We start from the raw sequence: 16,636 nt of genomic DNA, 5'->3' as shown, positions 1-16,636 counted from the left end.
CGTACAGGTCCATGTCCACAGCTGAGGCATCTGGAGGGAGAGAGACAGAGGGAACCCTGAGCCTGTGGTTCTTCTCCTCTGGCACAGAACTCGGAGCTCTTCCATCCCTGAGCGCCTTCCTCCAGACATGGGGGCTGGTTTCTTTGCCCATGCCCCATCTCCCCCCAAGTGGGGCAGTGCATGATTTCACTGCCACCACTCCCCCAGCAAATATTCCTGTCCCAGTTTCCACTGACCCTGAGTTCCACGTGCCCAAGGAGAGCACGAGGCAGCATCTCTGCTTTGAGTAAAACTCAAACTGTGCATCCAGTGCATGGGACAGGGAGTCTCACATTTCCACTGGGGTTCCACTGCAGGATAGGACCCATGGGAAGAACTGAGCAACTGCTCCAGGAACCTTCTAGTTTTCAGGGCCAGGTGCCACGTGCCAGCCCCAGCCCAGCCTGAACTGCTTGGAAAATACATCCATGGAATGGGGTTATGGTTCCCAGGCAATTCAAGTTGCTAAAGGCCCACGTGATCCCGAAATGCTGTGAATGTGCCCCAATTGGCATCACTTCTCCTAACCCTGAAAGGTGGCTGCCCTGGAGAGGTGGTGAAGGATGCTCCAGGAATGGGGGAAAGCACACAGGGGGTCTGAGGCCACACAGCCTGGGCTCAGGGCCTCAGGGGTCCTGGGCTCAGGACAGAGGCAGTGCTAGGAGCAGAAATATCCCATGGTCTGTCAGGAGACAGAGGGTGGGATGTGTCTGTCTGAGCCCCATGGCCAGGCCAGCGCAGGGACATTGCTTCACCATGGTCCAGGGGGAAGAAGCCTTTCAGCATCCATTGGTATTGCCTCATGTGTTTGTCTTGGAGGTCTCCCATCCTGGCTGGGCAGGGTGGTGGCTGTCTGGAGGGTGATGGTGCCTTTTGCAAAGGTCTGAAGGTTTCAAAACCTGGCTTTGATTCAAACTGGATCCAAATGCAATGTTTTGAAATTCTCTTTGTTGGAGAATTTGGAGGGTGAGGGGTACAAATGAACAATAATAATAATAAAAATAATAAAATAGTAATAATAAAAAGATGAACATATTTGAGATGGTTTGAAATGATTAATTAAAAAAAAAAAAAGAAAATCAAATTTGTCATTTTTCTTACAGATGCTGTGTCAGGCCCCAAATAGCCTGGAATGACAGAGAAGACTGTGGGCTTGCCCTGCTCTGAGCCCCTTTCCACTCCTCTCATCTTTACCCCCCAGATGCACCTTCCCTGAAATTGGTGCCATTTTGGGAGATGCTCCATCTCCCAGCCCAGCATTTTCCAGCAGAAAATGTTGCAAGTCTCCAACGACTCCACCTGTGCCTCCTTCTGGGGCAATAAACCTGAAAGAGGGAAGAAATGCTCTTTGCTAGGGCCAGACTTTAGAGGCACACATTCAGGAGGGCTGGGATGAGGAACAGCTGGGAAAAGCTGTTTTTAAACACCTTGACCTTGATCTCCTCTGGCTGGAGTGTCCCTGCTGTGGCCCAGGCAGCCTGGGAGCCGGCCTGGCTGCGTGGGAACGCTGAGCTGCAGTGGGTCCCTTATGGCCAGCGCCTTCCTTCTGGCTCCCAGACGGAGAGAAAACAGATTGGCCAATAACCCAGCCACTGGAGACGCTACCTCACTGCCAGGGGCAAGCTGAGAGCTGGGGCAGTGTCCCGGGGCAGTGTGGGGACAGCTGGGACAGATGCCACCTCGCTGGGATAAGCAGCCATCCAGCGTGGCCAGGCATGACCCAGGGCAAATGGGGTGCTGCCTTTTGGCACACCAGAACTTTTCTCCCCACAAAATCACAGCGTTGTCCCATGGATCACTCTGCCCTTGGCATCCTCGAGGTGGGCAGGGCTGTGCCAGCTGCACCCTGGCCCCATTCTGCTCCGTTTGTGCTACCATCTCCCAGCCACACTTCTGGACTTTCTTGGCTGGCCAGAAGGGTTATTTCTGCCCGGCTTTGTGGGGGCATGACAGCCAGTTCCCCATTTTTGCTAACACTTGCCCTGGAGATGTGAGCTGGCAGGTTGTCTCGAGCTGGGCAGGTGGAGGAGAGTGGGGTCAGGGATCCCACAAGATGCTCCAACACCTGTTTTTGGCTGAATACTCACAGTGCATGGCTAAACCCCAGGGATGCTGCTGGGGGTTCCCAGGGTCTCATTGCATTGCAGAGAGCTTTTCCCATCAGCAGAATGCACCGAGCAAGCCCCAAAGCCCTTCCCACCCTCCAGGAGGGTTTCTGCAGAGACCTGTCACTGCCTTAAGGATGCTGGCACGGATTGAGGAGAGCAGCCACAAGCTGTTCCTACACAGGGAAGGGGCCGCTGCCGGGCCCTGGCCCCAGGCGATCAGCCCCGGGCTCCACCGTGGCCTAATTAGCTTGTTTGCCTCGTTAGGCATGAGCCTGGGGGGGTGTTCAAAGGGAAGGCTCAGCCGGTTTCAAAGCGAGATTCAAAAACATCTTTACACCCAGAGAGGCGTGATGGGGAGACCAGGGGGATTCACACCGCGCTGGCAGGGGCTGATTGGCATCGTTCTCCATGGCACGTCGACTGGAAGTAGCCATTGGCCTGTTGTCCCCATCCTCCTGGAAATGCAGCAGCACCCTCCTGCCCCGTGAGGAGCTCCCCTCCTGCCCCAGGAGCTGCCCTGGTGAGCTGGGCTCCCCATCAGGCTGAGAGCACAACTGGGGCCGCTCCGAGCTGTTCCCCAGCCCCGGCTGTGCCCCGGCAGCTCGGGGAGGCTCAGCTGGCAGCTGGGCAAGGGTTAACCCTGGAGCCTTCCCAGACAATTACCACCGGCCTGACCCCACGGATGCTGCTCTCTTCTTATCTGAGGGAGATGATAACCAGCTATAAGAAGTTAATGAAGCTGCAGGATGAGTCAATGCTCTCCTGCTGCTCTCCAGATGTTCCCATCCTTTCCCCAGGGGAATGATGGAGGAATGACGGAGGGATTCCATCTGCCTGCCATAATTAGAAGGAAAACACCCCCCAAAACCCCAACCTCGACCCCATACCTATCCCCTCCAACACAACCTGCTTGCTGACCTGCTGGCAGAGCAAGCATCTGAGGGCCAGCAGTGAGCATGCCTTGCCCATGGAGGGGTGAAAAGCAGGAATAAATCTGGGACTGGGGACAGGGTGCGTGGCATGACCACTGGCCCAGAGGGAAAGACTCCCAGCCCCCTCCCACTGGGATTCCAGAGCCCACATCCCAGCGGAGGCAGAAAGGTGCTGGAGCTCCGGGCTGAGTCAGGCTGGGCAGGAAACTCCAGGACCTCTCCCGCAGCTGCAGGCAGTCGGGGAGGCTGAGTAAGCCCCGAGTTTCGGTAAACGCGGAGGATGTTTAGCCAGGAGGGGCTGTGGGGGAGGTGGGGGTTGTTTTGAAGGAGAGGCTTGAGCGGGTCCTGGCAACCAGCTGTCCCCTGCATGTGGCCACAGGTGACGGCTGCTCCCACCTGTCCTCCTCCTCCCCATGACCCCTGAGCAGCTTGTGGGTGACAGGGTGCAGACCCTGCCCAGCACCCAGGGGCTCCCTCCTGCAGGGAGTCACACCGAGCGCTGCTGCAGTGAGATGCTCTCAGGTGTGTGGTCCCTAGGACAGAAGGGCACCCAAACCACCCTGGGACTGACTGAAATACTGATTTGGGAGTTTCCCTACCCCTTCCAGACCTTTTAGTTTTAGTTGTCAGTGGGTGCTAGAGAGATGTCCTTGCTGTTCACTCGTGGGGGCTGTATGTTCCCATCCGCATGGATGCTGACCAGGAATTCAAGCTCCAGGGCATCTCACAGTGAGGTTTTACTGGGAAACTGCACCAAATCAGGCAATATTTCCCAGCTTTGACTCAGCATCGTTGTAACATCTCCCAGCCAGCCTGCTGGTACCTTGTGTGGGGGCTTGGCAGGTGCCAGGACACCCCCTGCACTTGCACAGGAGCTCCTGCCAGCCCCAAACACTCTCCCAGCTGGGTTTCACCCCACCGTATGTACCCTTGGCCTGCCCTCAGCCGGGATAGGGATGCTGGGATCCCCTTTGAGGGTGCCTACTAAGACTGCCTTCCCCCACCTCACGTTCCTTAAGGCAATCCCCTTCCTCAGTTTTCCCAGAAGCTATGGGAGGGGATGGCAAAAACTCACCCCCAGTTCTCCCTGATGGGTCTGGCAAGGATGGGTCTCTGCTGCTGCCGTTTATTTACCCTTCTTTCATCACCACCAAATATAAGAGATGAGCTCATGCCTCTCGCCAGGCTCTGACGACACGGGGTTTATTTCCACTGCAGGTATAAATAAAAAGCAGTGCCGCAGGCACCGGGACGCCTCACGCTCGGGAGGAAAGTCATCCTGGTGGAATGAGCTTGCCCCGGGGAAACCAGAGCCCTTGGGAGCCTCCGATCCCCTGCGGCATCCCAGGGATGAGGATGGGGATGCGCTCCCTCCCTGTGCATGCACACCGTGCTGATGGGGGGAGAGGTGTGAGACCCCACAAGCCGCTCCTCGCTCCCCGACCCTTTCTGCCTAGCAGCAGCTCCTGGCAGCCCCGGCGGAGCCCCGGGACCCACCATCGCTGGCTAATCCCCAGCGAGACCTGACCTAATTCCCGGGCACGTGAGCAGTCTCCAGGCAGACTGCTCCGCCGGGCCGCGGTGAGCGGGGATGGCAGCGCAGCCCCGGCACGCCCGGAGACACCGGCTCCAATCCGCCGCGCTCTGCCGCCGCCTCTCCCTGGCACCCGAGCCGCAGCCGCTCCTGCCCGGCCCTGACAACAGCGGAGCCTCTTCCCATTGCTGCGCTTGTTTCTGGGGAAGGGTCTCGGTGTTGACGTCTGCAGCTGGACTCAGAGCCACGATCAGAGCTGGGTTTTGCAAAGCGCGGGGGAGGTTTGAGTGCTTCGCCGCCATCCCGGGAGGGCTCGGTCCCATCTGAGCCATGGGGAGCACCCAGGACCCCTGCAAACTCTCTGGATGCAGTCCCCCAGCAGGGAGGAGGGATAAGGACGCAGACCTTCCCGACCCCTCGGCGGCAAAGCACTGCCCGGACACTGCACACAGGACTTTGCAGCCGTTCCCGAGCCAAACCTCCCCCAGCTCGGGTCCCTCAGCTCTCAAAGGCTCCAGCACCCACCAGCCCACCCACAGCTCTGCTGCTATCACCCAGAGAATGTCCCGAGTTTCCAGCAGCAGCCGTGAGAAGGCTGCTGCTGTGTCCCAGGCAGAGAGGAGTGTGGACAGAACCCTAAGCAAGTTTAGTGGGGGAGAAGACATCAGGTCTGGGCACAGAAGGGGCTCGTACACCTCATGTCCCATGCACTGTGGACTTAGTGTGGGATTTGCTCCATCCCTTGTGCTCCAAACAGCCCCTGAGCTGCACACAGGGGACAACAGGAGTGCTGGGAGCTGGAAATGCTTGCCCCACACGACAGAAATACCCCAGGGCATGAAGCAGCCCTCATCCAGGCACTGCAGGGAGTGTTGGGGGCAGCAGGGTGAAACTCTGCTTTATTCCTCTTTTTCAGCCCATATTCTTTCCCTGACCCTTCAGCAGGGCTCCTGGCTGGCTGATCACCTCCCACCCTTTTGTGAGCTCCCCTCAGACCCCCGTGAAGCTGCAGCTTTTCTTTAAGTCCCTTTTTGGTGCCAGCATGTGACTCTGACTCTCATGTTCAGTGATGCTGCATGCCCCCCTCGCCTCTCTTAATTGTTCTTGCACCATCCATCACGGAAATACCAATTTTGGTGCACAGACTCGAGACAGCAGTCAGATACCACTGAGCTGCAGAATGTCACCACTGCCAGGATGGGGACAGGCTCAGCTCAGACTGTGGGGCCATGTGGAGCCATGAGGATGGGAAACCTTCACCCCAAACCTGATGTTTGGCTCAGGAACTGCCCACAGGCAAGATACCCACAGTAAGGGCTCTAAAAGGGCCAGGGATGGGGAAAGGGTTCAATCAGCACAACTCAGACGAGTGCCTGTGCTGCCAGCCCCAGGAGCACAGCACCCATGGGCTCCTAGGGACAGCCAGGGCTGCTCTGACTTGCACAGTTCCCTGTGTCCCAAGGCCCTCCTCTTTCTTCCCACTGGAAGTTCAGATGCTCTTTCCATGCAGAAAACATTCCGAGTTTTCCAACGCACCAAGACATGGGAGTTAGAAAACCAACATCTGAACTTTTCCAGCCCTTGCTCCTTTTCCCTTGCACTCTCTAGCAGTTTTCCTGCCACCACTGCCAAACACCAGCACAATTTGGGAATTCACAGGGAAGCTGAAACCCCCGGTGGGAACCTGGTTTTCTCCCCAGCCGAGATGTGGTTTGGTTCCAGCGGCCACCAACCCTGGCTCTGATTTCTCCCCATTCCCCAAGATGGAGCTTGACTTTTGCAGGCAGGCTGCTGGCAGAGATGGGATGCTGGAGGGACAAACCAGCAGGAGCACGGGAGGAAGGGAAATGTGACTCTCGCCTCTGTCTTCTCACCCATGGGGCAAGCAAACTCCAATTACCCAGCAGGGCTGTTTTATTCCACCACATGCAATGAGAGGGATTGTATGGGAAGAAAAGCAGAGATGCTGTCCTGTCCTTCCCAGCCTGGTATGGGCTCCAGCAGGGTCCTGGGGAAGCAGCACTGGGTCTGTGGTCTGCAGGAGGTTACAGTAAGAACAGGCTGCGAAGCTTGGCCTCTGCTGGGATGCTTGACTCCAGCAGGAACATCATTCCCATCCTGTTGCAGAGCATCCCTCTGGCACGGCTGAGTATCAGCCCCTTCAGCTGACAGCTAATAAATGTGAGACTTGTCCTACCCCCTCCAGCTCTGGGAACTCTGACTTTGCCCAGCTCAGTGTTGCACCTCATGTCAGCACATGGGGTAACCCCCTGAGGTGCTCAATTAAAGATTTTGGTCCCAGAGGAGATTGGGCTTGGGAGTATCAAGTCTCCTGGGGCTGCTGGTGATTTTTAAGGACTTCTGAATGTTTTGAAAACCACAATGGAATTTCTCCGGACAGTGCTGGGCCCTGCTGTGGGAGAAGGACAGACCTGGACAGACCCACCAAGTGCCCAGAGCTCTGGCCAAGCCAGTAGGGATTGCCCCTGGGCTGGCAGAATCTCCTAAGGCTGAGGATTTTGGCAGTAACTGCTGTGGTGCAGCTCTGTGGGGAACCCTGGGCCTGCCTGGGATGCTGCCCCAGCTGCATGGGAAGAATGGAGGACCTGAAACTCCTGCATGCTTGGAAAAGAACACATTCTCCTCATGCTGGTATTGCTGCCCCTGCCCAGCCTAGGCACCAGTGCCCAGGGCAGTCCAAGGGATTGCTCTGGGATGCCTTCACCTCCTCCAGAGCTCAGCCAGGGATACAAGGCTGTGAAGAGCATCACTCACTGCTCCGAACTTCCTCAGCCCACAGCTTGGGGAGAAGGGCGGGGTGGGGGGGTGCCCCCACCCCCCATCACCTCCGCGGGGAGCGCAGCCCTCTTGGGGCAGAGGGGAAGGAGCATCCCCGGCAGCTCCAGCTCTCCTCTCCTGCATCCCTCCCTCCCCGCCCGGCGGGACTCGGCTCCCGGTGCGCGGGAAGCGATGAGGTCATGGTGCTTAATATAGCGATTTCATCACAGCCCTTCTCCCCAGCAACACCGCCCGGCTCCCGCCGCCCCCCGGCCGGCAGCGCCGGGCTGCGGAGGCTGCGGGGCCGGCCCGGGGCTGTGCGGGGCCGCCCGTGCCTGGTGTCACAGTGCCGCCCTCTGGGCACCGCGGCCCGACGATGGGGGTGCTCCATGCGCCCCACACACCCCCAAAAAACCCAGATTTGAGCGGCTCACTGGATCCATCGCGTCCCCCTCGCCGTGTGCCGTCCTATCCCAGCCGTGGATTTAGGATTTAGAGGCAGGTATGGGGAGATGGTTTTCCCTTTCCCCCCCACCCGCTCTTGCCCCTAAGTCTTGCAAACAGCTTCCCATTCTTGTAAATAAGCTTTCCCTTTCCTCTTTCTTTTTCCCTGTCGGCAAGAGGCTTTCTCCCTGCCCTGCTTCTCAGATACAAACCCTAGAGATTAAAAACCCAAGTGTTTTTCCGCCCATCACCTCCCCCCCCTCCAAAAAAAAAAAAAAAATCCTAGTGAAGCGCCCCTGCCCTGCACCTGCATCACTTTATCTGCATCACACGGGGACAAGAGGGGGCTCCGCATGCAGGCAGGGCCTCGCAGAGCTGGGATCAGGGCTGTGAGGGTGTCGGTGCCGTAACCCCTCCCTGCCGGGACAGCATCACCTCCGCGGCCCCCGTCCCTCCTGGGAGCACCAGGAGCTGCGGGACTCACCGGCCAGGAGCGCCTGCTTCAGCTCAGCATCCCCCAGCACGCCGGGGCCGGACCTGTAGAGCACCTCGCTGTCGAGCCCTGGGACACAGAGGGGAGAGGGGGGTTAGTGCTGAGCCCATCTCCTCCTTCAGAGGGGGAGGACAGGCAGGGGCTGAGCGCCCGGGGAGCGTGGGGAGAGGTTTGGCTCTGGCGACGCTCTCGGGGCGCTCTGAGCCGAGCAGGGCGGGGGGCTGTGCGTGCCCCTGGCTGTGCTCTGCGGCTGGGGGCTGTGCTTCTCCGTACCTTGCTTTTCCAGCGCCTCGATGAGCCTGGCCACGGTCTGCAGCGCCTGCTCGGGGAGGGCGGGGTGCTCGGTGAGCTCTGCCTGCCCGGGGAGTCCTGTGGTGAAAAGAAGGGGAGAAGAGGTTTGGAAATTCCTGCCTGTAGGAATTCCACTTTTCTCAGCTGCCCCAGGACAGGATCAAGCTGCTGCTTTGGCACGGCCACAAACAACATTTTGGCTCATGCATGTCTAATTTTGGAGCACTTCTCCCTTTATTTTATCTTCTTTTTGCAATAAGAGTCACCGATGGGGGCTCAGCTGCTTGCTGAGATGCAAAGACCTGCTCAGGCTTGTGCCCTGCCTGTGGGGAGCATCCCATCCTGGGCACGGAGATCCTCCAAGTCAAAACCCTTTCCCCACCTCTCTTCCCAGGGCACTGAGACTGCCACTCTCATCACCCACAGACACCAGGCGGGAGCTGGGGACCCAGATCCGTGCCCACCACAGACACACCTCTGCAGCTCTCATCTGCAGTTCTCTGGTGTGCACTGCAGGGTTGGGCACAGGCCCTGGGAGGACTCAGGGAGTCTCCCCTTGGCTGGTGCAGACCTCCCTCAGCCCCTGAAGAGCCCTTCAGCCAAACAGGGGTCGGGCTTCCCACACCACAAATCCCCTTGTGCTGCTGACTCCTGGGTTTTAGATCAAGGACACCTCAATCCAGAGAGGAGCAAACCCCTTGGCGGGCAGGAGAGCAGCCATCCTTACCACAGGGCATGTTGTGTCCAGCCATCCCTCTTTATCACCCCAGCTGATAAACCCTTCCTGTGTGGGTTAAACCCAGTGGAGACCTTGGCACGGCAGTGCTGGGATTTCTCCCTGCTCTCTGGTGGCCTTGAGACCCGCAGAAAGGCAGGGGACAGGGGGCTGCCAGGGGCTGCCACTGGCTGCAGCACACCAGGGCCATGTGTGACTGCAGCAGCACAGACAGCATGTGGAAAGGCTAAAAAAAAAACATAAGGGGGACTTTGGGCAGGACCACTCTGCCTTCAGTCTTTTGCAAAAAACACAACCTGGCTGCAACAGGTCGATCCAGGCTGTGATCCTCACCGTGGTGATGCCCTGGTGCTCCCTGGAGAACAGACAATGCTGCAAACCTGCCCCTCGTGCCCCCTGATGCAGTCCCCAGGCATGGCCACCACCCCCAAGCACAGCAAGGGGGTCCCCCCTGCCACCCAGGGTGTGTTGGTGCCTTGGGTGGGAACAGGGAAGATTTCAGGGTTAAAAGCAAAGCACATCGTTGGAAGCTCATGCAAAAATGTCCCCACTGCATGAGTGCTTTTGTGAGTAGGGAAACTGGGCTTTTCCTCCAAATCAATGGCTTGGGGGAAGGTGGTGACTGCAAAAAAGATAACTTTCTCCTTGCTGGGAATGGCAGGAATGGCCCCAAGCTGGGCCAGGCTGTACCCCAGCAGCCTGATGGCCCACTCGACTCCAGCCCTGGGGGGAGTGGAGGTGATGCCTCATGGCAGTGGTGGAAAGTCAGGGACACCAAGTCAGGGAGAAAACAGCCAGCAAGGTCTTGGAAGTGTCCTGGGACTCAGATCTGCTGCAGAGCCATTTTGGGGACGTAATTTAATTAAAAAAAGGACCATTCCTCCCTGCAGAGCCAGCCCTGGCTCGAAGGTATGGCTGGGACATGCAGTGTCTGTCATTCAGGGCTTCCTCCATGGCTTAAGCCAGCTCAGGGTCCCTGTGTGGCACCAGGGCTCTGTGGGAAGTGAGGGCACTCTGGGGTGGAGGGTACACTGCTGTCACAGAAATATAAATTAGGGCTTTTTTTTCCAGAAAAGCATCCCTCAAACCTCCATCTGGAAACAGAATCAGTATGGGAAGAATTAAAAAACAAACCAAACCAAAACAAACAAACCAACCAACCCCCAAACCAAAAGTGCCTTCTCTTCCAAGAGGATGTTGGAGATTTTTCCTCTAAAGGGAGCCCTGTGAGCTGGGAGGTTTGGGTTTGAACTGACACAAAATGGCACACACTGCTCCTGTGCCGCAGAAGGACGTGGCTGTGGGACAAAACGTCCCCTGCTGAGGTGCCTGCACACCCTGGCATCCCCCCAGGAAAGGCGCCCCATGGAGGGGCACCCCATGGCACAGCACTGGCAGAGCAGCACCCAGTGTCCCCCTGGACACCTGGCCATGGCCAGAGCACGTCCTGCAAATAGCAGTGCCCTCCCCAGCCTACCCCAAAACCTGGTTTAGGGCTTTTTTCCTTATTAAAAACTATGGATTTTACATTTTTCAAAATTTTGTTATCCTTTCACCTGAGTGCATGCAGGGCTGGGGTGCCTACACGGAGACCTTGCATGTGAGCCAGGCTCTCCAGCCAGGACGTGCTTCCTGCTGTGGGCATTCCTTGGTTTGTAGGGAATCTCCACATCCCCAGCACCTGTGGGCAGGGGTCCCTGGGCACACCTCCCTCAGAGAGGAGCCTGTGGCACCCCCGGTGTGAGGGGCAGCAAAGGCAGAAACGAGAAGATGGCTTCACCTTTCCTGGTGAGCAGGGCTGGACAGCCCTGGGGTCTGCTCCTGTCTGACCCAAAATCTCCACACAGCACGGAGTTTTCCAGGGCTCAGCCTGTGGAACAGTCCGAGGGCTCACCACTGAGCTGGACTGGGCAGGGGACTCACACCCCTCATGTGGCAGGATAAACACCCCAAAAAGTGGCCTCCACCCTGCTGCAAATCCAGCACGTAGCTGCTCACGGAGCCTCACCAGTGCTGCTGGGACTGCAGCTGCCTTGGCGCACTGGTCGGGGAGGAGCTCCTGCATTTTGGTGAGGGGAGGTGTGGGGGGGCCCAGTAGCCTTCCCATGTGGTTGTGGGGCTGCACGTCAGGAGCTGTATGGCACACATGGACACGGATGGTGCCGTGCTCAGCCCAGGAGCCAGGTGGTCCCCACCTCAAATCCCGGTGACAAGGGGTCCTGGTCCATATTCCGAAGGGAAATGGACTCCTCACCCGTGAGTGCCCCTCTAAACCCAGACCAAGGCACATCCAGTGCCCAGCCAGCACAGGGGCTGCCCCTTTGGTTACCACACTGGTCTCAAACTGGGCAAGGAGGATATCTGAGGTGCCAGGCCAGCAGCTGGGCAGCTTTTCCTGCCACAGATGGAGGCAATGCCACTCTCCCAGCCCTGGGCCAGCACAGCCATCTCTGCTCCATACACCCCAGAGAGGAGAGCACCAGGGCTTTGTCTGGGGTCACTGGAATGTGGCTGGAAGGGGGAGATTCTTAGTTTGATTTTATTTTTTTTTAGCTTGTGTACCTTGTACAACTGCTCTGCAATCCCTCCCGGCCCAACACCCTTGGCCACGGTGAGTGGTGAGGGCAGGGCTGGCTGCACAAGCTCCACAGATCCAGGCAGAGAAATGGCTGGAGGCCCCTGTGGCAGGAAGGGTCCTGCCAAATGTCCCTCCCAGTGCTCTGCTGCAGCCCCCAGGGACAGAGGAGCCCCTCAGGGACTGACCACACCACTTGCCAAGGCTGTCCCCTGTCCCAGCCTGCACAAAGTGACAGTGAAGCCGGGAGCTGGCCGAGGGCCAGCACTCGCCCGCGCACTGAGAGCAGGCTGAATCAGGTGCCGCAGTGGTGGGGACAGGAGCACTTAAAAAAGGTCCCTGGGGACCATCATGGGGCTTTCTGCTCCTCTATGAGGGGCCAAAGGGGCCTCGCATCTTCTGTGCTCTCATGGATGTGGATCCCCTCGGACGCCCCATGCCAGCACAGCAGCCAGCATGGGATGTTGGTGAGGAGCAATCCCTGCAGCATGTTTGCCCAGGGCGTAGCGACACTCTGGGCATCCCCTGCCCCTCCTGAGGCTGCCTCCATAACACCAGGGCAGATAATTCCCAGGACAACTTCTTTTTCTGGGGCTGGATCCCACCAAGATTGTGGTTTCCCACCAAGCCAGCTCAGCTGCGAGCATCCACCCCGGCTGCACGCCACCCTCGCCATCTTGCAGGGGACGCCCGCCCTTGGGCTCCCGCCTCGCTGCTCCCCTTACACTCACCCCAGGCCGTGGGGGTCCCGGCAGGAGGCAGGGGCAGGGGCCGTGGCCTGGCCTTGGCGGCGCTGGCGGCGATGCGGGCGGGGCCCAGGTACTCCACGTAGGTGCCGGGGAAGTCTCCGCGCTCCTTGGTGCGCTCGTTGACGCCGTGCAGCCAGCCCTGGGGGTTGCGCTCGTCCCCGTCCTTGTAGTTGGGGCTGCTGAGCAGCCCGGCCCTGCTGACCGTCAGCACATCCCCGGGGCACAGCGCCAGGTCCTCCTCCCGGTCCTTCTGGTACTCGTAGAGCGCCCGGTACTGCAGCCCGTCCGACGAGGCCATGGCGCGGCTCACACGGCCCCCGGCCCGCCGCGCATGGGGCCCGGGGTGGCCGCACGGGGCAGCCGGGGCTGGGCTTGGGCAGCGAGGGCTGCGGAGCGCTCCCTGTCCTGCACTCGCTCGGTGGGAGCCTCAGCGTCGGAAAACCTGCGAGATGGAGAGCGGCTCCTGACCCCCGCAGCCCCAAAATCGCTGTGCAGCCGCACCAGCGCCTGGGGCTCGCTGGTTCAGGTGTGGGTGAGGAGCTGTTTCTTCACCGGGGCAAACGGAGGGGAGAGAGATGAGGCTAATGGGGGTGGAGGGGACAACCGTGGGTCCTCCTTAGCCTGGCCTCATCCGCACCGTGCTGGGGACATCCCTCCCCTGCCGGAGAGAAAGGCAGAGCGTTAGTGACCGAACCTCTGCCTTGACCTCAACCTCGTGCCCGTCCCCCATCCCGGCTCCGGCGCCAGGGAGAGCCCAGCGGCTCGCTCGGCTCCCGCTTCCCGGGGAGCTCCCGCCAGCACGGCTCGGCCACTGCACGCAAGGAAAGTACCGGCAAGAGTCTGGAAAGTAGGGCAAGAGATCACGCCACGGGTTTTTAAAATAGACATATGTGCTGAGAAACCTCCTGCCGCACGCAGCTCCCCTCCGGCAGCTCCAGCCTGGCATTGCTGCACGGAGCTGGCAAATGAAGATGTAGGTTTTTCATGTGGGTTTGGGGATTTTTTTTTCCTTTTTTAATTTTTTTTTTAATTTTTTGGTGCATTTTTATATATTCCTCCAAGAGTGACATCATCCCTAGGGGGAAAGACTGTGAGCTGCTGCCGACCCACTGTCCCCCAGCTTCCAGCAGGACCCCGTGGAAGAGGGATGGAGGGAGGCTGAGCAGCAGCCGTCTGTCTGTCCATCCATCCACCCGCCTCCCAGAGCCCTCCCGCCGCCCCTCCAGCCTTACCGGGCGCGGTGGCTCCACCGGCGGGAGCGGAGAACGGGAGCGGAGCCGGCTCCCGGCCCCGCCGAGCCGCGCTCCGGCGGTGATGTCAGCGTCCCTCCTCCTCCTCCTCCTCCTCCTGCTCGGTAGCCGGGCGGCCCCCCCGCCGCAGCGCGTCGGGGGGCGGGGGGCACCCGGCTACCGAGCAGGAGGAGGGAGAATTGTAGGAGTAGGTGGATGACTTCATTCCCAGATGCAGCATCTCTGCTCCCAAATTGCATCCTCTGTAGGATGGAGAACTCTCCTCTGTGGGTCTCCATCCATCCCTCGGGGTGCTAAAGGACAGGAGAGGACCAGCACCCCATGGACACCCCCCTTATGCCAGCCAGCCCTCCCTGTGCACCCACATAGAATTCCATCCCTAAACCAGGCTAAAAACAGGCACAGGACAGGCAGGAGACGTCATGGAGAATCCCAGCTCAGGGATGCTCTGGTTCCTCACTCTCACTCTCCTCCTGAGCTTGGACAAGCTATCCCAGTATCTGTCTGTCTGTGAGGCACAGAGAGGTGGATGTGATGGCTCAAAGGCTCAAAGGCTTGCTTTGGTTGTTGTTTTGGTTGGAGTTTTTTTTCCCTAAATCCTTGCTTCTTATGCTGACTTCTCCGAAATGATTGTGGCTCCTTGTCTTTGCTGCAGGTTGGACATCCTAAAAATAGATGGTACCTAAAACACAGGCTCTGGAAAATGCACGCTGGCTGAATCCAAGCCACTGCAGGCAGCAGTGCAGGGGTGGCATGAAGTCCAAGGAGGAATTCCAAGTTCTGGGAAAACTGAGGAAAGGCCAGCAGAGCAATGCAGGAGATGTGTGACTCTTCTCATCCATAATTTCAGCAAACCCTCCTCCTTTCCCTGTAGTGCATGGTCTGATGGTGCAGGGCAGCAGCATCCTGGGGGGTTCCTCCCCAGCTGCACTTCCCTGGGCAGCACACAGCCCCCATTGCCCCATTCCCCACCTGGATCCAGCCCAGCTGCTGGTCCTTGGGGTTTAAAAGGGATTTTTTTCTCTCCCTCATCCCATTTCTGCTGGCACCATGCTGCTGTTGCTTCTGGTGGGACAGAGTCAGATTTGGCTGTGAACAGCCAGATGCTGCCCTCCCCACAGTCCCGTTTCCCCAGTCATGTTCCCAGTGCCTCATCAGGGGTGAAGAGGCTTTTCTGAGTGTCTAAAGCCCTGCCTGGCCTCCCCAGTGTGTCCCACTGTGAGGTCAGCCAGGCTGAGCAGTGCTCTGGAGAAAGGCCAGGAGGTGTTTCCCCCCTGGGACAGGCTCAGAGCTGGGGAGTGGTGGGTACATCACCATCCGTGTTACCACCCGTCCTATCCCAGGATCAATCCCATACACAGGCCAGGAATCAGCGCAGTCCTGCGGCTCAGGGTCAGGGGAACACCCTGGTGTGACACCCATCATCTCCCCTTCCCAGGATGCTGAGTGGGGTCCCTCCTTTCCAGCGCAGTTCTTTCCCTCCTGATGCACCCTTGAGGTCCCCAAACACAAAGGCACCATTTCCTGCTGGAGCCAAGTTCCACTGCCCCAACCCTGCAGTGGTTGGATGGGGCTGAGCATTACCCCAGCTCTCCCTGGCTGGCTCCTGCCCCACGAGCCCCCAGAGCACCCCTTACACCCCATTCCAGCTGCACTGCACCAGGATCATTCCCAAAACTCTGCGTCCTGGGCTGCCCCTCAGCCTGTGTCACTCCTACCTGGTTAATTCAATCCCCCACACCACTCCAGAGTCTGGCACATCCCCCAAGGTGGGCAGAGGGCCCTCAGAGAGCACCCTGTGAAGGCTGCAAGAGGTGCTTCAGGCCTTTACTGCTATTGATGAGCCAGAGGAGCTGCTTGTCAGGCCTTGATTAATCCACCCTCGCTGGATTAATGAGCAGCACTCATGGCAATGAGAGCTTTGCTGTGGCTTGCCTGGCCTTGACTGTTCTGTGGAGAGAGCAGGAGGAGCTGTCCCTGTTCCCTGTGCCCCACAGCTCCCTCCAGGCTGCCCTTTGCTCCATGTCTGGGCAGCCCAGGATGGCTCTGTGGTTAGGACAGTGTTGTCTCCTCACTGGGGTCCCCATGTTCTTCTGCAGCTCCTCTCTCCCCTGGCTGGGGGGATAACCCTTGTTGGGAGCATCTCCAGGGAATGCTCAGCATCCAGCTTGGCTGCCTGTCCTGGCCTTTCCAGAGCAACAGGGGTCCTAATTCTCCCCTCTTTGCTTTTGGGGGCTGCCATGCTCACGGCCAGGGAAATTGGCCACACGGCTGTGAATAAATAGAGCATAAATAGAGCTGTTAACATGCCCGGCTGGAGAAAGTGAGGCTGCAGAACTGGGCTGAGCCCTCCCCAGACAGAAAAAACATAGAGAAAAGGTTTTTTGATTTAATTTGATATTTCAGAGTTGGCTTTTTTGGTACCACCACTGTTTCCTCGATTAGGAATGGCCCTTGCATTGCTTTCTTTTTAGGAGCAGGAAAACTCCCTGTCTCTTGGTTTTCTTTCAGAGTGCCCAGGATTGAGCTCTGGCTCCTCCGGATTTTGATTTAGGGAGAGCCAAATACCTCTTCAAACAACCCAGCGTGGCATCCATGGGCAACCTCTCGCCACTCGCTCCCACAGCCGAGCTCTGCCACCACCACCGAACTGCCTGCGGGGCTGGGGCTGCCTGGGCCTGGGCAGGGAGGGGCTGGAGAACCCCCG

At 58.6% G+C, this 16,636-nt stretch overlaps 1 protein-coding gene across 1 annotated transcript; it reads right to left on the bottom strand.

Moving 5' to 3' along the window:
* Window positions 1-7,357: 7,357 nt before the first annotated feature.
* Window positions 7,358-14,277, bottom strand: LOC134555526 (phosphatidylinositol 3-kinase regulatory subunit beta-like). The gene is made up of 2 exons (XM_063407163.1): window positions 12,662-14,277; window positions 7,358-8,697 (listed from the first exon to the last, which is right to left on the bottom strand). Exons 1-2 carry the CDS (start codon window positions 12,975-12,977, stop codon window positions 8,447-8,449), a joined length of 567 nt encoding a protein of 188 aa, XP_063263233.1. The 5' UTR covers window positions 12,978-14,277; the 3' UTR covers window positions 7,358-8,446.
* Window positions 14,278-16,636: the final 2,359 nt, after the last annotated feature.

Source organism: Prinia subflava, chromosome 10 (assembly GCF_021018805.1).
Source record: "Prinia subflava isolate CZ2003 ecotype Zambia chromosome 10, Cam_Psub_1.2, whole genome shotgun sequence".
Classification (NCBI taxonomy): Eukaryota; Metazoa; Chordata; class Aves; order Passeriformes; family Cisticolidae; genus Prinia; species Prinia subflava.
Note: the sequence above shows the minus strand (reverse complement) of the source record. Positions and strands in the feature narration are given on the sequence as shown.

Bases quoted from the DNA above. Each gene is read 5' to 3' on its own strand.
- LOC134555526 (XM_063407163.1), bottom strand. From the start codon at position 12,977: ATGGCCTCGTCGGACGGGCTGCAGTACCGGGCGCTCTACGAGTACCAG. The intron at 8,698-12,661 runs GTGAGTGTAAGG...TTTTCACCACAG, and splicing joins CGGGACCCCCACGGCCTGGG to GACTCCCCGGGCAGGCAGAG.